A 23,350-nucleotide genomic window follows, 5' to 3' on the forward strand; every position below is an offset into this window, starting at 1 on the left:
CTCTAACATCAGTGGAACTTCTGAAGCCACGCGGTACAAAGTTGAAACGTTTGAGGGATTCGCAAAAGCTCCTTGAAGTGAGCCCTGATATCCCAAATAATTCTTGTAGCTTTCAATCCTCGCCGACTGATAAGATTATGAAATTTGAAAAAGTACGGCGGGTTCAATTAAAGTCCAAGAAGGCAGATGTTCTCTCCAGTGTAAAAGGTTGCTTTAGAGGTCAATGCGGTGTATCTTCCAAAGTTGCTCAAGACTGGGAATTTGCAATGTTAGTTCAAGCTGCAGCTGAGAAAGTTGAAGATGAAAAGTTTGTTTATGCCAGAAAATTGCTGAATATGTGCGATGTCTTAGCTTCTAAAACTGGTAATTCTGTTCAAAGGGTTGTATACTACTTTGCTAAAGCTCTTAACGAGAGAATTGATCAAGAGTGGGGGAATAATTTCATCAGACAAACTTAAAAGGTCAAGAATGGTTGCCAATGGTTGAGGAGCTGGATAATATTTTTCTAGAACCTTTGATCATGGCATGTCAACAGGAAGTCCCATTCTGTCTGGAAACACAATTCATATCAAGTCAATCCATACTGGAAGCTGTGACATCAACTAAGAAGGTTCATTGAATAGATTTTGAAATTGATAATGGTTCGTAGTGGACACTGATTATGGAAGCTTTTGCTGTCCGTCATGAATGTCCTCTTGAACTTCTCAAGATTACTGCCGGTGGAACCTGTGAAGAAACCATGGAAAAGACTGGCAAACAGTTGTCATCTTTTGCTCAGACCATTAACTTACCTTTCTCATTTAAGGTAGTTGCGTCAGACCTCAAGGACCTCAAGGAAGAATTCTTTGATTTAGAGGCTAACGAAGCTGTGGCAATTGACTTGGCATACCAGCTTTGGTCACTGTTAGCATGGCCTAATCATTTAGAAGCCTTGATGGCAGTGATCCAGAATCTCAAGCCATGTTTTCTCGTGCTCAAGGAAGTGGAGGTCTGTACAAATGCACCAAATTTCCTGGAACCTTTCAAAGAAACACTCCTCTTTATCAGCGGGCTAATTGATTCCATGAATTCTTGTATGGAAAAGCACATCCTGTATAGAAAACCGGTAGAAGAAGTTCACTGGTGGGGGATGATTCATAATGTTCTCACAGCTGAAGGTACAGAGAGGACTCTGAGACATGAAAGAATTGGTTTCTGGAGATTCCTTTTCAAAAAGTTCGGTTTTGTGGAATCAGATCTCAGCCAAACATCAATATTGCAAGCAAATTTGACACTTAAAAGGTCTGATCAGTTAAGGCCTGGTACTTCTGTTATGGATGGGAAATCTCTGATCTTCAGATGGAACGAAACCTCATTTCAATCTATCTCTGCATGGGAGTTCCCCTCTGATTAAGAGTTATTGGAGCTGTGCAGTATTACTAATCTTTGCTAGCTGATTATGTCTTCTCAGGAACTTACGTCTGTAATTTTCTTGACGTGTTTTCTCTTTTTCGCAGTCAGAAAACTAGGCTTTTTAGCCTGAAGCTCGGATCAAACCAATTGGAACTCTACTCAAGCTTGGTTGATTAACAGCTGATACATATATGTAGTGATCTGGTAAACCAATCAAACAAACTAATCTAGAGTTTCTAAATAGATGACAAGATCAATTCAGCAACCTTAAATTCTAGCTTGGGAGGCATTCTAATTTATAATTAGACAATGCCAAGTTGAACTGAAAGTATTTTATAGAAAGCATATTATTTCTGATTCAAGTTTGGAAAATGCTCTATTGATATGTGAATAAAGTCTGATGAAGTTTGACTTGGATGCTTAGTTAGACATGATTTGCTAACTTTAATGGCGAAACCTAAATATCAAGCAAATATGATTGTTGTTCTAATCACAAATATTGTGAGTGATGGACCCAGATGCACCAGGTTGAGTTTAACGGCAACATGTTAATAATAGAAAGCAATGTTTTGGATCCTTGAGAGGCTGCAAAAAATGGAGTCTTTGTGGATTTGGAGTTGCATTTCTGTCTGGCTATGAATTATTCAATGTCTATATCCTTAGATCAACTATCGTTAGGAGTTTAGAAACTCATCTATTGTCAAGTTAGGCAACACTGACATGAGGAAAATCAACTTCAATTTCAGAAAGAATTTGGGGAGGTGATTTGTAATTGTTTAAGACTATTCAAAAAGAGTAACGATTTAAAAATGTAATGCGTATGTTGCTTAGGAACCCTAAACTAGGCCTGTCAATTGGGCCATATGAGTCGAATTTTTATAAGTTCAGACTCAACTCATTTAATTTGTAATGCTTTTAGATTTGAGCCATAAGTTTCGAATTAATAAATGTGAAATTCATACTCAAGTCACAAAATATTTGGGTTTTGAGCCTTGTTCGGGTTTTAGCTCAAACTCACTTATTACTTCACAATTTTCTCAATATAATTACTATAACTATTAAGTTGTAAAATTAATTTAATATTCACAGGATTTTACAACATTAAAATTAAACATGAGCAAGTAATAGTTCTTAAAAAGTACATAAATCAAACTTTTCAACAATATTTATATCTAATTCGTTTAAAATACATGAAAGATAGTAATAAAACATGCGGTCATAAGTTAATGCATCTTCAAAAGTTGGAACTTCTTCGTAGCCTTGTAACTTAAATCCAAACATCTTGATGATTTGTGTTTCTAGACCAAAAAGAAATCAACCAATATTATGCCAATATAAAAATTTACTCAACCAATAAGAAAAGTTAAAGTTTTAGTTATGCATTATCAATATTGGCTCTCAAAAAAACTAGTAGAGGAGTCTTCAGATGTATTTTTGTGTTTTGTAATTTGTATATATTTAGTATTTAGTAATAATATATTGGGAAAATGATCGATTTCATCCTTCATATTTCACAAAAATATTCTTTTCGTCCCTCACTTTTGAAATGAAGCAATTTCATCCTTGACATTTAAAAACTGAAATTATTACATCCCTAAACCTAAATTTCAGTCTGAATCAAACCACCAATCAACCTGATTACAAATTTTGGGGGTGTAATTGGAAGATCACTTGGTTAACTCAACTTGATATTCATGTGAAATTTAATGAACTTAAAAAGAAAAAAGAAAAAATTATAACATAAAAAAGAAAGATTAATCTTTTCTACATTATCATTGTATACACTGACAGTTTTATGTACCGCCATATCATTTTAATTTAAATTTAAACACCAAATTTTATATTTATGATACACATTTAGATTCGCAAGGGGATATACTAATGGTGCATGAAAAGATTTATCAAAAAAAAAAAATTCTACTATTCCAAGACAAAGAATGGCCTTTTATGTTATCATATTTATTTTTTTGGTTTAATAAATGTCATGTGAATATGATGAAGTTGACCGAATGATCTATCAATTCTATTTTCAAAATTTATTGCTGGGTTATTATATGGTTTGATTGAAAATTAGGTTCAGGGATGTAATAGTTTTAATTTTTAAATGTCAAGGACGAATTTGCTTCATTTTAAAAGTGAGGGATGAAAAGAATATTTTTGCGAAATGTAAGGGATGAAATATGTCATTTTCCCTAATATATTTGAATATATAATTATATATAATATCAAAATATAAATAATATATATATAGATAATTAAAAGGCCGGACCTATATCTGGTTTGAGCCTAATGAGGCCCAAACTCGACTCATATTTAATTCGGAATTATTTTTAGGCCCAAACTCATACCAGGTCACTAAAAGGTCGGGTTCACCAGACTTTTTCTTGGCTGAATGAGCCGAACTCGGGTTGATCCAACTCTATTGACAGTCCTACCCTGAACTATTTCTTTCGTCAGTTTTTAGCCCTTTATATCTATTGCAAGTTTCAAAATTGACCCTTGGGTTAAATACAAAAAATACCCCCTTTAATTTAGTGAATGTTCAACTTACTTCCTTATCATTTAGAAACCTACAATTTAGCACATCATGGTTTGTAAGTTTTTAAAATAGTGATGGAAATTGTCATATCTAACGTTGACAAGCAAAATGTCACAGTTGTCCCCATACAAATAAATGAGTTAAATACCAAAACTTCCCATGTGGCCTAGTCAATATTCAGTTTACCTTCCCATGGTTTAAAAACCTACACAATTTTAGTCTCTCATGGTTCATAAGTTTTTGAAATTAACACTAATAGCTTTTTCGTGAAGTTTATATTGATATCCCAAATCCTTAGTTCTGCCGCCGCCAAGATAACTTGAAGAAAATATTCCTGAAGACATAAGAAATGTTTTGTATTTTTTTCTTTACTATAACAAAAAAATAGATAACTCACTGTAAGCCAACTAACAATATTCAATTATAAAATATAAAGTTTTTATCTCTTTTTTTAATTCACACACACCCAAAGTGAACAAGCAAAAATAGTGTGCTTGGTTAAAAAGTTATTTGAATTTTTTTTTGGTAATAACTGTGTAGCAGTTTTTCTCATGTGATTTATATAAGATAAAGAAATGGTTGGAAAACATGCTTATAATATAAATGAAAAATGTTAGCCAATATATGAGTTATCTGGACAAAATTTTCTCTCTCCAAATTTATTGCTTTCTCTTCTTCAAGTTTTGACCAATGATAGACTACAATTGAGTATTTTTATTTTGACAATAGGTGTAATGGACACATCAAGTCATATTTTTGTGTTAAAAATATGTTTTACCCAACCAAGTCTCACCAAACACATATTTTTCACAAGTCGAGATAGTTCTGATGATTTATCTTGTAAATTAACAAATTTACTAACAATGAGGGATTATATTGTAGGTTTTGAAACGATAATATTCGCTAAACCATAGGGGATCTTTTGGCATAAGAGGTGAAATGGGCGTACCAAGTCATAATTTAGTGTTAAATATTAGTTATTATCAGCACCAGGTGGAAGAGACACACATTATTCGTAAACATGGTTAGTTCTAATTATTGAAATGGACTAAAGGATCAAATTTTGATACTTTTATTACTAAGGGGTCAATTTGAGACTTTAAATAGACGAGAGGTCAAAAGTTGACGATCAAAAGTTTTGAAACACTCTAAGTAGTTTATCCAAATGTAAACAAGCTAAATTAAAATCTCGCAGTCTAACAATTAAATAATACGAGAAAAGACTAGTAATGACAAAATTAATGTACAACAGCAAGTTAAATTGGCTCAAGGGACATATTGTTTAGCCAATACAGTGTAAATGCTAACCGAGTGTGTAAACTGCATGTCATGCTCAACAAACACTGGTTAAGTATATATACTTAAGGGTAAATTACACTTTACCTCCTGTAATTTAGCATTTTTTACATATCTCTCATATAATTTCAAAAGTTATACATAATACTCTTGTAGTTTTGATTCAAGTGTCAAAGTGACGAAATTGGTCCTTTGTAATAGAATCAACTGAAATGTCAAGATTACCTTTGTCTGGAATATAAAATGATTGAATTAACCAAAATATAAATGTAATATGCACGACATTTTAATCCTTTATAGTTTAGTGTTTTTTCACATAATTCTCTCATGATTCTCAAAATCTATCCATAAACCTGTTATGGTTGACAATAATTTCCATCTTCATATAGAGGTAATTTTGACATTTTAGTTGATTCATTATGGATTTTGTAATCTCATACTGAGCCCAAGCAAGTCCCTTCCATTTTGCTATTTCTGACTAACTCCAATAGCAAATGGGAAATTTGCCAAATTGGTCCCTAACATTTACCAAAAACACTTTTTTAGTCCTCAACATATAAAATCAGCCAAAATGATCCTTCACATTTAAATTATGAGCCAATTTGGTCATATTACTCGTTTTTGCTCATTTCTCCGGCTAAAAATAGCACGCCCCCCTCACGTGGTCATATTTTTAGGGGCAAAACCGAAAAACACATTTCATTACCGGTCGAAAGAAGCCATCTTTCCTTCATCTAATCACCTCACTAACCCATGAAATTGAAGAGGGAAAATACAGTAGCAAGAAATTGGGAAGAAGAAGCTGACCTTTGAAGAGTAAAATGGATCCAAACGAGCGATGTCTTTGTGGAAAGGAACCCATCATTGTGACTTCTTGGAAACCTGCAATCAGATACTTACAAAATAGTTGTAATACTTGGGGGGGGGGGAGGGTCAGGCATCTGATTTTTTGTTGGTTGGGGGAAGGGGAAGAAGAGATAGAGAGAGGTAGTTACTCTTGGCGCTGGAGGGATTTGAGGATGGAAGCTTTGGAAGACTCGATCTCCCATCCATGTATCCAAAGTCCAACCCGCCCGTCCGGCAGCAACTCCGCTTCGGCTTCTTTCAATTTTTTCTGGTCTGCCTCCCACTCCATGCCCCCTACCTCACAAAACAAGCACCGTCACGATTTATGTCCAGTCCTGTTCCAGATTCTGCAACCCCCCTTCTGCTGAGCTAGCGACTGGAGCTGGTTTTCTACTTCCACAGGGATGGTTTCCGAACGGCGATGGATTCCAGCTACCGCTTTTTGTGAAAGGTCAAAATCGTCATTGCATCTTGTTTGTGTCTGTGTGTGTGTGTGTGTACATGCCCTCTTAATTTTCTTCACGATTTTCTGGCCAAACCTTCAATCTTTTCTCAATCACACCCTACAGGTTTGTCGTCGTCATCATCGGCAGTACATTTCCAAGTTATGCTTGTTCATTTGGGGATGCAATTAGGGTTTCTTCAAACTGTAATTCGAGGGCCAAAGGTGAAATGTGTATTTTGGTGGTGGTCCCCTATCCTTTTACCTTCAACCGGTAATGAAATGTGTTTTCCGGTTTTGCCCTAAAAATATGACCATGTGAGGGGGGCGTGCTATTTTTAGCCGGACAAATGAGCAAAAACGAGCAATAGGACCAAATTGGCTCATAATTTAAATGTGAAGGATCCTTTTGGCTGATTTTATATGTTAAGGACTAAAAAAGTGTTTTTGGTAAATGTTAGGGACCAATTTGGCAAATTTCCCATAGTAAATTGTAGCTTTCACTTCAAAATGACCATGTGTTGAAACCAATGTTTTGAAAACCGGACCGGACCGGACCGGCCGGTTCGACCGCGAACCGGCCATGGCACCGGTCCGGTTCAATGACATTGTTGACTTTGCTAGAAAACCGGTCAAAGACCGGTTGAACTGTGAAAACCGCCGAACCGGATTGAACCGGCGGTTTTCCGGTTTTCAGCTTTCCCTCTTTTTTTTTTTTAAAGTTTTGCAAAATGCAGCAATCAAGATTCGAACCCAAGACCTTTGTAATAAAAGACCAATGTATTAACCATTGCACCATCACATCTTATTAGTTTTTTTTGATAACTTATTTATATAAAGCAAACACTCATATTTCTTTTTTCCATTTTTCTTACAAAATCTCATCCCCTCATGGCTCTTTCTTTTTAATTTTCAACTCTCTCTCTCTCTCTCTCTCTCTCTATCATCTTTTCTTTTGTCACTCCCTTTTTAATCAAACCTCTTTATTTTTAATTTATTGATGTTTTCTTCCATCTTTTAATTTTGTTTTTGTCCATTAAATTGAAAAAAGTTAAAAAAGAATTTTTTTTAACTCAAATTATTTAATGCCACAACCACTCACTTTTATCTTATTTTTTGTTTCTTATCAAGTTTACATTTCTATTTTCGATTTTCTTGATTTCCTTTGAACTCCAAATTTTCTTTTTTAAATTGCAATCTCTAAATCCCAAAACGTAAATTTAAATTTAAATTCATAATATCTAAATTCTCAGAGACATGAATTTTGTATAATTTCAAAATATTGTGATATTTTGGGGTTGGATTTAGATATAATTGAAATTGAAATGAAATTTATTTGTTTTAACTTATAATTTAAAAATTTTATTTTTAAAAATCCAAGTTATTAAAAAATAGTAAACTTTTCATCATATAAAATATTAAATTAGTCCATTACATGTCTTATTTTGTACATATATATATTTATATAAATTATTTTTTAAAAAATTCATTGAACCGAGGTTGAACCGGTCCGACCGGTTGAACCTCGACCCTTTCACTTCACCAGTTCAATTAACGGTCCGGTTTTTAAAACATTGGTTGAAACCTTAACACATCCTCGATTCCTCTATCCAACCATACAACCTCAAATTTCTATCAACACATAATAACTCAACTACCCAAAACATAAAACTTTTTACTTATATATCATATTCCCCAAAACACAATTTTCAAGTAAATTACAACTGATGGAGAACTTAATATGCATCTAATTTGCGAAATATCTTCCTTGATTGTAGCAAAATATTGTGTTAATTGATGGATTCCAATTATATTTTGTGTTTGGTGATGTGTATAAGAGTTTGAGACTAAAAATAATTTAAAAGTGGAATTTCCAGAAGACTGCTCTGAATATGGCGTGGGCATGTTCCTGGAGCTTACGAAGTTCGGAGATCAGCGGGATTTACATCGCTTGACGGAATTATGCACCACCTATGCTGATCGCTTTTCTGCTGTTATCTAATGGGATATGGACTTTAAGTCGTATTAGTTTTTGGGAATTTTAATTACTTTTAAGATTTATTTTAGCTTTATATCCTTATCAGGAAAGTATATTTTTATCTCTATGGAAACCAATCACTTTTAAGATTTATTTTAGCTTTACATCCCTGCTAGGAAAGTAGTTTATTTCAATTAGGATTCTATTGGGAAGACAATTGGATATATAGGCAAGAGAGACACAAAAGAGAAGTCCTATTAGTTTTTGGAACTTTTATCCCTATGGAAACCAATTACTTTTAAGATTTGTTTTAGCTTTATTAGTTTACTTTAATTAGGATTCTGGGAAGGCAATTGGATACATGGGCAAGAGAGACGGAGAAGAGGTCTACTTAAAAGAAAAAAAAAAAGGAGATTAATTGGCTAGCATTTTCATTCGACTTTTTCCTCTTTCTCAACTGCTCTTGTAGGCGATTCTCTTCTTCCCTTCATAGTCAATATTGTTATTTGTCTTTCTTTTCTTCTTAGCAACATTTCCTCCATAAAGAGTGGCTAAACACTTTTTCTAGTTGCAGGATAATCGAAACTTTGATTCTACAATAATTGTGAGAACCAAATTAATTTAATTGTTTCATCTATTCGTGAGTATATATATATTCTTTATACTTTCTTGACATGATTATTTTGCACAGTTAAATAACTAATCACTAAAAGTCGATATGTACATAAATCACAAAAAATACAAATATTCGTTGTCTAGAAAGAAGGAAAAAGATTTGAAGAGATAAATGTTCAACATCCAAACAAAAAGTAAGAAAATTAAATGTACTCATACAAGCAGAAGAGTTTGGTGAGAAAAAAATTTAGTATTTAAATGAAACTCACAAATTTAGAAACACTACTTGCATAAAAGGTGGAAAAATTTTTTGAGAAGAGAAAAGCTTAATAGCTAAATAAAGAAAATTTGAAAAGACTTAGCGTGTTAAAGGGAAAGAAATCAAATTTAATGTCTAAATAAAAAAGAATAAAATTCAGGATAGTCATAGTATAAATTAACTAAAAGAAATAGATAGAGAAATATATAATATGTAAATAAAAATCATGAAAACTAAAAACACTTGTGCTATAAATGGAAGGAAAGGAATTTGAGGAAATAAAAACTAAATACACAAAGAAAACCAAAAATGAATGAAAAGATTGTAGTTGATAAATGATGGAAAACAACTTGATGACTAAAAAAAATTTAACATTTAAATAAAAAATTAATAAAATTGGAACTTTTAGTGTCACTGGAAGGAAAAGAATTTGAGGTTATTTTAAGGGCATTTGAGGTTATTTTAAAGTGTATATTGTTCGCATTTTGGGTGGTGGTGCTTTTTTTTGTTTTTTGGTGGGGGGCAAGAAAAAGAACAAAATGGCTATGAATCTAGCACTAAATAGCGTTGCAGAAAAGAAGCAAATATACATGAATCAAATTAAATTCCAAACTAAGTTTCAGAATTTTATCAAGCAAATTGAAACATCCTAGTAATTGTCGATCATTATTCCATAGATATATGTTGAAGCCGCATTTGTTGACCAAATGCTTTTGGTGCTTTCATCCCACATCGCAGTAGATAGCAGGAAAGGCTCCGATAGAGAGCCTATAAATAGAAGAGGCCTCTGAAGGTTTTAAACTGCACCACTCAAGAGAGTTATATGGGCTATTAGCTTCTTGAGTCATCTAGCCCATTGAGTCAAATATTTTAGGCCCTCTTATTTTGAGTTTAGGAATATTTTCTAAACTCTTTTGTAAGTGCCTATTGGCCTAGGAACCACTTTCCTACGGTCTTTTGTATTTCTTCTTCATAGTAGAAATATTGCTCCTCCCTCGCCCGTGGACGTAGGTCAATTTGACCGAACCACGTAAATCTTCTGTGTCTTTTATTTGCTTTGTTATCCGTCTTTATATGGTCGGTTTTACCGCCTAATTATTATATGGCTGGTATCTACCGCCTATCTATTATATCGTCGGTTATACCGCCTACTTTGTCCTAACTTGAATTTGTCTATTTCCTGGGCCGGTCCTAACAAACTGGTATCAGAGCTGGTTATTATATTTTGCAAGACAGGTTCATCTGGTGGGGTCCGTTCATCTGGTGGGGTCCGTCCATCCTGTGGGGCCCACTCATCCTGTGGGGTCCGTTTATCCATGGGGCCCGCTCACCTTATGGGGTCTTTTCATCCCGTGGGGCCCGCTCACCCTGTGGGGCCCGCTCACGAGACTTGCATATTTGTTTGGCCAATTTTTTTGAGACAAATTTTAAGTTACTGATTTTGTGGCAACAATGACGATAACAAAGACGGTTGTCGAGAAATTCGACAGGAATGTCAACTTCGAAATGTGGCAGCTCAAGATGGAGGCCATTCTTGTTCAAGACGGAGTTGATCTAGCGATTCACGGAATCGAGAACAAACCAGAAGATGTAAAGGATGCGGATTTCGCCGATATGGATAAGAAGGCCAGATCCAGCATAATCTTAAATCTCTCCGATGAGGTATTGCGTGAGGTAGCAATGGAGACTTCGGTCAAGACTATGTGGGATAAATTGAAAGCCTTGTATATGAACAAGACAGTCGAGAATCGGCTATATTTGAAGCAGAGTTTGTACATGCTTCGGATGTCTGAAGGTACATCTATACTCTCCCATCTTGATAAATTTGATTCCATTATTATGGATTTGGGGAATATAGATTCGAAAATTGATGATGAAGATCAAGCCCTATTACTTTTGTGTTCCCTTCCCCAGTCTTTTAAGTATTTCCGCGATACTATGATTTATGGAAAGGAAACAATTTCGTATCGGGAAATTAAATCTGCATTAAAATCTAAAGAGCATATAGATAGGGACATTACTGGGGAAACTAGTGGGAGTCAAGCCGATGGCTTGTTTGTTCGAGATAGATCTGAAAAGAGAAACACAGAAAATAGAAGTAGATCCAAGTCCAGACATAAAAATATAGTGTGGAATTATTGTAAAAAGAAGGGTCATGTTATCTCTGATTGCTTTAAATTGAAAAATAAAGAAAAGCAAAAGGGGAAATTTGTTGAGAAAAATACTGAATCCGCTGAAGCTAGTATAGCAGCTGATGAGAATGATGGAACCATTTTCTGTGCAACGGAAAATATTTTTAGATCTAACAATGAGTGGATTTTAGATTCGGGTTGTTCATATCATATGTGTCCCAATAGGGACTGGTTTTCAACATATGAATCAACTGAAGGTGGAGTTGTCTTAATGGGCAACAACGCTGTTTGTAAAGTTGTTGGCAAAGGCACAATCCGGATTAAAATGTACGATAGTATTGTGAGGACGCTCACAAATGTTAGACATGTTCCAGATTTGAAGAAAAATCTCATCTCTTTGGGCACTCTTGAGTCTATTGGGTGCAGGTATTCAGGTGGAGATGGAGTTCTCAAAATCACTCGAGGAGCTCTTGTTGTTATGAAGGCACACAGATCTGGTACTCTATATATTTTGCAGGGATCTACTATTACAGGTGCTGCTGCTGTTTCTACATCAACTTTGTCTGATTCTGATTTTACCAAATTATGGCACATGAGATTGGGGCACATGAGCGAGAAGGGCTTATCTATTTTATGCAAACGAGGTCTTCTTGGTAGTCAAAATATTGGAAAGATGAGACTCTGTGAACATTGCATTTTTGGAAAGCAGAAGAGAGTTAGCTTCCAGTTGCCGGCAGTTCACAGGACAAAATGAACTTTAGACTACATTCATTCAGACCTCTGGGGGCCTTCTCGTGCTTCTTCTAAAGGAGGTGCCAGGTACATGTTGACTTTCATTGATGATTATTCAAGGAAAGTTTGGGTATATTTTCTTAAGCATAAAAATGATGTTTTCCTAACTTTCAAGCAATGGAAAGTTTTGATTGAGAAACAAACAGGAAAACATGTTAAGCGGTTGAGAACAGATAATGGCATGGAATTTTGTGAAGGTGAATTCAATGAATTCTGCAAGAATGAAGGAATTGTTCGGCATCACACCGTCAGGATGACGCCTCAACAAAATGGTGTGGCTGAACGTATGAACAGAACGCTTTTGGAGAGAGCAAGATGTATGATCTCCAATGCAGGGTTGACAAACGACTTTTGGGCAGAGGCGATCAATATGGCCTGTTATATTGTCAACCGTTCTCCTTCTGCATCTCTTGATTTCAAAACTCCTGAAGAAGTTTGGTCAGGTACTCCTGCTGATTACTCCAATTTAAAATTTTTTGGATGTCCAGCATACATGCACGTGAATGATGGAAAATTGGAGCATATGGCTAAAAAGTGCATTTTTCTTGGGTATGCTTCTGGGGTGAAAGGATACAGATTATGGTGTCCTGATCCCAAATCTCCAAAATTTGTGATCAGTAGACATGTTACTTTTGATGAATTGTCTATGTTATCTTCCAAGAAGGAGTCTTCTAGTCCTTGTACTACTAATAGTACACAGAAGCAGGTGGAGCTTGATATTGGCAGTTCTGGTCCTTCTCAGTCCAAATCTTCTATTCAACAAGTGCCAGTAGATGCACCTGAATCTACTGTTGAAGATAGTTCAGAAGAAGAGGAATATTCCATAGCTAGAGATAGACAAAGAAGAGACATTCGACCACCACAAAGATATGCAAATTTAGTTGCATATGCTTTGTCTATTGCAGAAGAAACTGATGCAGTTGGTGAGCCTTCCACCTATTCAGAAGCAGTTTCCTGTGATGATTCAGCAAAGTGGTTGATTGCGATGAATGAAGAAATTGAATCCCTTCATCGTAATGAAACTTGGGTTCTTGTAAAGCCGTCGTCAGCTAAGAAAATTGTTGGTTGCAAGTGGGTCTTCAAGAAAAAGGAAGGTATTCCAGGGGTTGAAGATGCAAGGTATAAAGCACGATTAGTTGCAAAGGGCTATAGTCAGGTACAAGGTGTTGATTTTAATGATGTGTTTTCACCTGTTGTTAAACATAGCTCTATTCGTGTTTTGCTTGCTTTAGTTGCTATGTATGATTTGGAGTTAGAGCAGCTTGATGTTAAGACAGCTTTCTTACATGGCGAACTTGAAGAACAAATTTATATGAAGCAACCCCAGGGTTTTGAAATTGAAGGTAAGGAAGACCATGTTTGCTTATTGAAGAAATCCTTATATGGATTGAAGCAGTCTCCAAGACAATGGTATAAAAGGTTTGATTCCTTTATGTTGGGTCATGGTTATTTGAGGAGCATGTATGATTGACGGGTATTTTACATACATACAAGTTAAAAAATACCGAATTTCACCCGTTCACTGCAAGTATACAGGTCAACTAGTAGTTTAGGGTATATATCGGGTCGATCCCACAGGGAAGAGTGAACAATTACCGGTATTACTAAAGATTCTCTATTATTTAGACTATCAATGAATTATAACAAATTTAACCTACTGAAATTACACAAATAAAAGCTCCTTAGGTTGTGGTATCCCTAACTACTCATGCAAGTACTATATTTGGATCATTGAGTACTACATCTAGGCTAGTTATGGTATAATTTCCTTATGCATTTGAATCCTACTTTCGTAGTGAATCAATTATACTTATAACTAATCCATACCTATTCTCATGGTTATGAAATTAGTTACAAGTTCATTTCTTCAATGAAATTACATGAAATTAATCACCAAAACCCCATAGGTGCACCTCTACTCTCGTGAGTGTACTCCCCATGTTTAGCACTTATTGAACTAATGTTAAATCTCAATTTTCATTGCAAAAATAACACCTTAGATAATCACAATTAATGGTACCAGATTAATCATGATTTAAAGAGCTAAAGTGCTAAATAACTTGCTCAAATCATAGCAGTTAAATAGCCAAATAATAAACACTAACAATCATAGAAAGTTCAACCAAACCCAAGGCATAAACTTTAGAAACACATAATAGACATAAATTCCAGAGCTTGCATATTAACTAAATTTGGAATCAAGTACAAAAGATAAAGAGTTGGAAAGGAATGTAACCCATGTCACTTGAGCTCATCACCTTGCCTTCTTCATTTCCATCTTAATCCTAGTCTAGCAATATACAAGAATGGATGAACTACACTAGCTAAACTATCCTACACAAAGGAAATGGAAGAACTACATTTCTGCACTTCCAGCTCTCTCCCCCGTATCATTCTCTTTGGCTCCCAAATGTCTCTGCATATAAGCTACTCAAAGGCTCTCTTTTTCCAAGTCAAATTCCAACTTTTGATTTCCAAATCTAACTTTGTTAGGATAGTCAAAAATCAATGTTTTTGACTTGAAAATAAGCCATCTTTATTGCCCTTTTGTCTTCTGAGGCATGTGCACCGAATTCTCTTGCAGATTGTAGCTGGAAAGTAGTTTGAACATAAGAGAATTGACTGAGCAAATTGCAGAATTGCGACCAGAAAACGCGCCTACACAAAACGCGGTTACAAGTCACGTTTTGTGTACTCGCGTATTCACTTTGGCCTTACTTCATCTGCGATTTTCTCTATCATAAAGGCCGAACTGGCTTTTGTGTAAAACACAAAAGTTGTTTTCCAATGCTTCAAGAATCATCCAAATATGAGCTTTGTAGCCTGAGATATGATCGAAATACTAAACACTGGTCAGAGCCCTGTTTTCCACTTTGGACAGCTGAGTTGAATTTCGGTATTTCAACTTTTGGACTATGAAAACGGCTGAATTGGACTTTGATGTTTTCATACCAAATGTAGATATATCTCTTAGCTTCAAAATGGTACCAAGATCACCTTGATCCGATCTGTGTAGCTCCAGATATAGTCAAAATACGAAAATGTGTCTGAGTTGTCAAAGCTGACTTTTCTTGATTCAAATTGCATTTTTCCTTTTACACTTCATATTTTATTTTCACCACTTTAATCCATCTTCAATCATCCAAATATCTTCTCAATGCACTTCATTTGATGATTGAATCATTAAACCTACAAAATATGAAGTTTTTACCATAAAAATCCATAAAATGCAATGTTTAGCCACTTTAACATAAAATGTAGTTTTTTACCAAAACCTTAGTTATTTTAGTTATAAAACTAAATAATCAAACCAAAATTAACTAATAAAACACACTAAAAAATACGTAAAATATATTCTTATCAATGATAGTTGTGTTTACTTCCGGAAGTTAAATGATGGTTCTTTCATTTATTTGCTGCTTTATGTTGATGACATGCTCATTGCTGCCAAGAATTTGTCAGAAATTCACACTTTGAAACTGCAGTTAAATAGTGAATTTGAAATGAAAGATTTAGGAGCAGCTAAGAAAATTCTTGGCATGGATATCAAGAGAGATCGAGGAGTAGGGAAGTTGTTCTTGACCCAGAAAAATTACCTTGAGAAAGTTTTGGAGCGTTTTGGCATGAAAGATGCTAAACCAGTATCTACTCCTCTTGCTAGCCATTTTCGGCTATCTGCTGCTCAATCACCAAAATCAGATGAAGAGGAAGATTATATGGCACGGGTTCCTTATTCCAGTGCAGTCGGCAGTGTTATGTATGCAATGGTTTGTACTCGTCCAGATATTGCACAAGCAGTCAGTGTTGTTAGCAGATATATGTCTTGCCCTGGTAAAGCACATTGGCAAACTGTGAAGTGGATTCTCAGATACTTGCGAGGTACTTCAAATGCATGTTTGGAGTTTGGAAGAAATAATAACACTTTGGTTAGTTTTGTAGACTCAGACTACGCTGGGGATCTTGACAGGAGAAGATCACTTTCAGGCTATGTATTTTGCATTGGCGGTTGTGCTGTTAGTTGGAAAGCTACTCTACAACCTGTCGTAGCTTTGTCTACTACTGAAGCAGAATATATGGCTGTGACTGAGGCAATCAAAGAAGCCTTGTGGTTGAAGAGTTTATTTAGCGAGCTAAGTCTATATCAAGGTGTTACTGATATTCACTGTGATAGTCAAAGTGCCATACACTTGACTAAAGATCAGATGTATCATGAGAGGACGAAACATATTGATGTGAAGTATCATTTCATTCGGGATATCATTGCTGAAGGAAAGGTCCTTATTCAGAAAATCAATACCAAGGACAATCCAGCTGACATGTTTACGAAACCTCTTCCAGTTTACAAGTTCAAGCAGTGCTTGGACTTGGTTGGTATTCGTTATTGGTGATTTAAACCCATTGGGGCTTATATGGAGAAGGTGGAGCAAGTTTATAATCTCTCGATGTTGGGGACTCATCAAGGTGGAGATTTGTTGAAGCCGCATTTGTTGACCAAATGCTTTTGGTGCTTTCATCCCACATCGCAGTAGATAGCAGGAAAGGCTCCGATAGAGAGCCTATAAATAGAAAAGGCCTCTGAAGGTTTTAAACTGCACCACTCAAGAGAGTTATATGGGCTATTAGTTTCTTGAGTCATCTAGCCCATTCAGTCAAATATTTTAGACCCTCTTATTTTGAGTTTAGGAATATTTTCTAAACTCTTTTGTAAGTGCCTATTGGCCTAGGAACCACTTTCCTACGGTCTTTTGTATTTCTTTTTCATAGTAGAAATATTGCTCCTCCCTCGCCCGTGGACGTAGGTCAATTTGACCGAACCACGTAAATCTTCTGTGTCTTTTATTTGCTTTGTTATCCGTCTTTATATGGTCGGTTTTACCGCCTAATTATTATATGGCTGGTATCTACCGCCTATCTATTATATGGTCGGTTATACCGCTTACTTTGTCCTAACTTGGATTTGTCTATTTCCTTGGCCGGTCCTAACAATATAGATGGGGCTTGTTCATGGAAAAGTTATTACTTGGCTTTTACGTTGCCGAAATTTTTCTAGAAGACAGGAGAGAAAAATCCTGCAGACATATGTATGAAAAAAAATTCTAAAATACAGAGATTTTGGAGATTTGTAAAGGACTAGCCCGGGTTAATTTGAAAATAGGGTAGTTTACTTAATGATCCGATCCAACTCCATCAAGAAATACGTGATAAAAAAAACTTGCTAACCGAAGGCAAAGTCATATAAGGACAATTTCACCTTTTCTTTCCTTTTTAAGAATTTGTGTCTTAATTGCACTTAGCCCCCAAATGACAATATATACTTTACGCCAAGAAGAATGTTTTATTATGACCACCAAAAATATCGAGCAACAATGCCCTTATAATAACCTCAAATGCTTTTCCCTCCATTGACACTAAAAGTTCCAATTTTATTAAATTTTTATTTAAATGTTAAATAATTTAGTCATCAAGTTGTTTTCCATTAATTATCAACTATATTCTTTTCATTCTTTTTTGGTTTTCTTTGAGTATTAAGTTTTTATTTCCTCAAATTCCTTTCCTTCCTTTTGTAGCACAAGTGTTTTTATTTTTCATGATTTTTATTTACATATTAGATATTTCTCTCATCAATTTCTTTTATTTTAATTTATACTATGACTATTTTGAATAGTATCATTTTTTATTTATACATTAAATTTTTGGTCATTAAATTTGATTTCTTTCCCTTTAACATGATAAGTCTTTTCAAATTTTCTTTATTTAGCTATTAAGCCTTTCTCTTCTTAAAAATTTTTTCTACCTTTTATGCAAGGTGTGTTCCTAATTTTGTCACTTTTATTTACATAATAAATTTGTTCTCACTAAATTCTTTTGCTTGTATCAGTATGTTTAATTTTCTTTTTTTTTTGTTTGGATATTGAACTTTTATCTCTTCAAATCCTTTTCCTCTTTCTAAACAATGAATATTTGTATTTTTTATGTACATATTGACTTTTAGTGATTATTATTTAATCATGTCAAGAAAATATAGAAAATATGTAGATGCTCATGAATAGATGAAGCAATTCAATTAAATTGGTTCTCTCAATTATTGTAGAGCCAAAGTTTCGATTATCCTTGAATTAGAAAATATGTTTAGCTACTCTTCATGGAGGAAATGTTGCCAAGGAGAGAAGAAAGACAAATAACAATATTGCCTATGAAGGGAACAAGAGAATCGCCTATAAGAGCAAAAGAGAGAGAGGAAAAAAGTTGACTGAAAATTCTAATCAAATCTCCTTTTTTTTTCTTTTAGAGTTAATCTTCTATACAGTACATACAAAATTTGGATTTCAAATTGAAATATAGATCATGCGTCATGCATCTAATGGTAAAAGTATATATATTATTAATATACAGAAAATCAATCCATTTTTAAGTGGACCTCTCCTCCGTCTCTCTTGCCTATACATCCAATTGTCTTCCCAATGGAATCCTAATTAAAGTAAATTAATAAAAGTAATTGGTTTCCATAGAGATGAAAGTTCCAAAAACTAATAAGACTTCTCTTCTGTCTCTCCCTCGCCTATATATCCAATTGTCTTCCCAATAGAATCCTAATTGAAGTAAACTACTTTCCTAGCAAAGATATAAAGCTAAAATAAATCTTAAAAGTAACTGGTTTCCATAGAGATAAATAGTAATTGGTTTCCTAGCAAGGATAATATCTCTGTATTCTAGAATTTTTTTCATACATATGTCCGCAGGATTTTTCTCTCATGTTCTAGCAAAATTTCGGCAACGTAAAGGCCAGGTAATAACTTTTCCATGAACAAGCCCCATCTATATCTATGGAATAATGATCGACAATTTCTTGGCTGTTTTCTATTTGCTTGATAAAATTCTTAAACTTATTTTGGAATTTAATTTGATTCATGTATAATTGCTTCTTTTCTGCAACGCTATCAAGCTAGTGTTAGATTCATAGCCTTTTTGTTCTTTTTCTTGCTTCTTTTCTGCAAGATTTTCAATTAGAATTAGCAGCATAACTTAAGTTGATCCATACTTCATTAAATAAAAATCGGTTCTGTAATTCTGCATAGCTGGAAATCGTTGTATTTGGAGTTCTCCGTTGATTTTGTAATTCATGCTTTAGTAATTTTATGCTTGGTTGATTGTTGAATGGTTTGGATAGCGATTTTTTTTTTTTTTTTGGAATGGAAACAATATTTTATCCCTAATACACATTAATTAAGGAAAAAAAAGTGCTTGAATATAATTATTTTTAACAACTCTAATCTTAATTCTGGATTTCATTCTACAAGGACACATGAAAGTTAACCAATACTTTTTTGAACTGGGCTTGTGCTTATTCATGATTGAATCTGAGCAGATCTTAATTGAACTCCCATAAGAAAATTTGATTTTATTGTAAGGACACAAATGAGTTGAGTCGAGTCGAGTTAAAATGTTGGAATCTCAGTTCTCATTGAGCTTCTAAAACTTGTTGAGTTTGAATTCAATATGAGTTTAGCTTACTAGAACTCATATTCGAGTTTGATCAATAATAGCTCTTTAATCAAGTTCAATTATATGCTCAATCAAGCTTAAGTTATATGAATTAATAATTTATATAGTTATAAACAAGAGATATGATTGAGATTTCACACTAATAAATATAAAAAATAAGAATATATAATTGTGTTTGAAGATCAATTGAGTTTGATTAAACTTCAAAAGCTTTCGAGCATCACATACAATAAAAAGGCTTGAGCTCAAGTTCGTCAAACTATTTGAGCTGCTTGAATTCGGTTTCAAACTCAGTCAACACAAGCTGAGTGAGTTTTGGAATGTTGTAAATTAACTGTTCCCATAAATTGTGTGTTTGAATGACCACATTGCTGCTTTGGCTGGTGGTAAATACTCACTTGGTGTTGGTGGATCTGTTTTTGGATCCGTTTTTATCTTGTCTCATTATTATGGTTTTCATTTGTTCATTTCGCATTAGAATGTGTTTGTGGATGCAACTTTTCTCTGAAGTGCTAATATTAGTACTATTCCTATTCACAATTGTGACATGAACAATTCAAGTTTATGACCTCCCTCTACTGTATTCCTTTGCTTTCATAACATAATCATGGCTGCAGAAAGTAGTAAATGGATGCAGCAGAAATGAATGCAGTAGATAGACTATCAAACCTTCCCATAAATGTCATCCAAAATATCATAGGATGCATGCCCATTCGAGATGCGGCAAGAACGAGTATTTTCGTCGAGCAAATGGAGATATGTTTGGGCTGAATATCCAGAGCTTGTTCTTGACAAGCAATTCTACACGGAGATGGTGCGAAGCAAATCACCGATCCTCTTCCAGTCCGAATATGGAAACATAGTCAATGGAATACTTTTTCAACACCTTGGACCCATTCTGAAATTTGTTCTTGACATTCCAGAATTGCAGTCAACTCGATACTCCAATATTGATCAGTGGTTGCTATTTGTGTCAAGAAAGGATGTCACAAAACTCACTCTTCATAACAGAAGTCCTAATCGTTAGAAAGTACCATCTTATGCATTCAGTTGTCCAAAACTTGCTCATCTAAATGTGACTGGGTGTATTTTCAGTGCACCAAAGGGCTTAGATGGCTGCAGAAAGCTCACTCACCTTTTTCTGACATCAGTCGCCTTCGAGTTCTCAGTCCTCAATTTCCCTCAGCTTCTTCAATTGACCTTGCAAAGCTGTTCTGGAATCCATCTTTTATCTATATCTGCTCCATCACTTAAAGGCTTGATTCTTGTGGGCAACGATGGTCTGGACTTGAGCAATTATATCACCTGCAAAGACCTGGTAGTAGCGTGTATTGCATTGTCAAAAGAAGTTGAACATCATAAACTGGAAAAGGAAATTACTCTAACGAAGCTCCTTGGCTGTTGGCCCAAACTCAAGCGTCTTTTGTTTGACGAATCTTTTTTCCAGGTACTTGGTTATTTCTATTTGTTTCTTGTTTACACGGATGAGGTAGTTTGAGCTTGAACATGTTCGATTTTTTAATGGATTTCATCTCATGTTCTACTTCATAGCATCTGGCTGCAGGTGATATCCCCCACAAGCTTCCAGTCGATCTGCTTAACTCCTTGGTATATATTATACCGATGGAATTCACTTATAAATGGGACGAGATCGCTTGCATTCTTTGCTTACTGCGGAGTGCATTGAACTTGTCTAAATTGGATATTTGGTCGGTAAGGACATTAGGCTCACGGTTTTTAACCCAATGAAAAGATGGAAGTGGTACTGATTTTGTTTTCTGAATGCATATAACAGAGTAATCGGATCAAATCTGACGAGAAAACACTCCAGCACTTGAAAGAACCAGGTCTGATGAAGGAAAGCTTGAAAGGACTCAAGACTGTGATCATGAGAAACTTTAAGGGTTCAACAGCTGAACTGCTTCTTGTTAAGCTTTTATTAGCCTGCTCCCCGTCACTTGAAAGAATGTGTATTCAAGAGAACCAAGGCCTTGACCCAATTGAAAGGTTGAACATATCAAAGGAGTTAATGCAGTTTTCACGAGCATCGCCCAAAGCAGAAATGTTTTTCCGACCATCCTTTTTGATTTCCATTGATGTTAGTTGACTGGATTTATTGTTCTAGTTTTGTTTTGGAAAGTTCCCTCTTACTTTCCTCTAGCGGGCATGTCCCAAAGTTTTCTCCTTTATCTTTCAATTTAATCACATTTAGTTTCACGAAAAGGACATACATACATTATGAATAAACGATAATGTGAATCTTGCAAAGGCAATTAATATTTGATGTTACATGCATAATTTTTGAAGGAGGAAAAGCAATATTGCAAGCCTTCAATTGCTAATAATTAAGTAATACCTAACACAATCTGACTAGTTTTTTTATAAGGTGAACATACACGTAATTAAGTTCAAAGTGGAAAGGAATCAGTGTTATTAGGATTCCGCATAGTTGGATTCGATTGTTATGTTTTTTACATTATTTTGTACACAATTACATTAATTTGTTGATTTCATGGTAAAAATGGTGTGTGAAGAGGTGATTTTCGGGATCAATAGGCGGTACCAAAGCGCGGGAGTGAGCTCCTGAAGTGGATACTGCTTCACAGAAATCACCTGCTCAAATTATCAGAGGTGGGGCTGAGTCCCCCGATTTTCCTCCGACGATCTAATTAGCTTAGATTGAGAGGGAATTTAGTGAGAGTTTTTGGGATAGTGTATCTTACAGGGTATTTTTCTTGTCCCTTTTTTTCTGAGTGAGATTTCTGCATTTATATGGGACAATTGGGAAGGAATGGCGGTAGGGATCAACTTCCCAGGTCCTGGCAGACTGAGCATGTCAGTCTGTCCGATCAGGTCTGTCAGACAGGCTTTATCAGACGTCTAGTTCCCTTGCGGGTGTCAGTCTGTGACCTGACCTCAGTTGTTCCATCAGACACAGTGAAACTTCATGGTGGCCACCGCGATAGCCGAGGTGATCGGGACGGATATTGGAACCTCAGGAATATCCACCTCGGGTCGGTATGAAGAGGCCGATGTGAAATTCGAAGCCGAGGTGAAATTTGGGGAAGGCGGAGCCTGCTTAACGAAGCTAGGCCGAAATGACCACCCTCAGTGTGCATGAAAAAAAATATTTAACATGTATTCAATATAACATTAAAATGTATTTATATACCAAAAATTTAAAAATTTGAGCATGTACAACAATAGGACAAAACTACGACAAACACAATCGCACTGAATCCTTATTTAACTCTACTAAGAAGTAGGATCAATTTCCACGAGATACAGGTGTAAGCAAATTGATGCCAATTAATCATATGCATCCTCGAGAAGAATGCTTCTTTTCATACATACTGACGATGCTTTAACGTAATTTACACAGAGCTAGGCCAAAAGATTCTGGTTCCATTTGTATTTTAATTCCTGTACTGATATCTTTGATTGGTTCTAGACTAAAAATTGGAGGAATATGGAACAATTGTTTCTCCTATGATCAGAGGAAGGAGTACAGTTCCAAGTGAAGAACAGGCAACTCCTCAATCATATTCGAACTCAG

General features: G+C 35.1%; 2 protein-coding genes across 2 annotated transcripts; both read left to right on the plus strand.

Annotated features, from left to right (window-relative positions):
• Positions 1-661: 661 nt before the first annotated feature.
• LOC140006834 (GRAS family protein RAM1-like) lies at positions 662-1,393 on the plus strand. The gene has a single exon (XM_072049493.1). The coding sequence runs from the start codon at positions 662-664 to the stop codon at positions 1,391-1,393; it is 732 nt and encodes a 243-aa protein (XP_071905594.1).
• A 19,119-nt stretch (positions 1,394-20,512) lies between these two features.
• On the plus strand, positions 20,513-21,901 carry LOC113722600 (uncharacterized). Its single transcript, XM_027245879.2, has 4 exons — positions 20,513-20,754; positions 20,890-21,241; positions 21,346-21,402; positions 21,590-21,901. Exons 1-4 carry the CDS (start codon positions 20,513-20,515, stop codon positions 21,899-21,901), a joined length of 963 nt encoding a protein of 320 aa, XP_027101680.2.
• Positions 21,902-23,350: the final 1,449 nt, after the last annotated feature.

This window comes from Coffea arabica, chromosome 5e (assembly GCF_036785885.1).
Source record: "Coffea arabica cultivar ET-39 chromosome 5e, Coffea Arabica ET-39 HiFi, whole genome shotgun sequence".
NCBI lineage: Eukaryota > Viridiplantae > Streptophyta > Magnoliopsida > Gentianales > Rubiaceae > Coffea > Coffea arabica.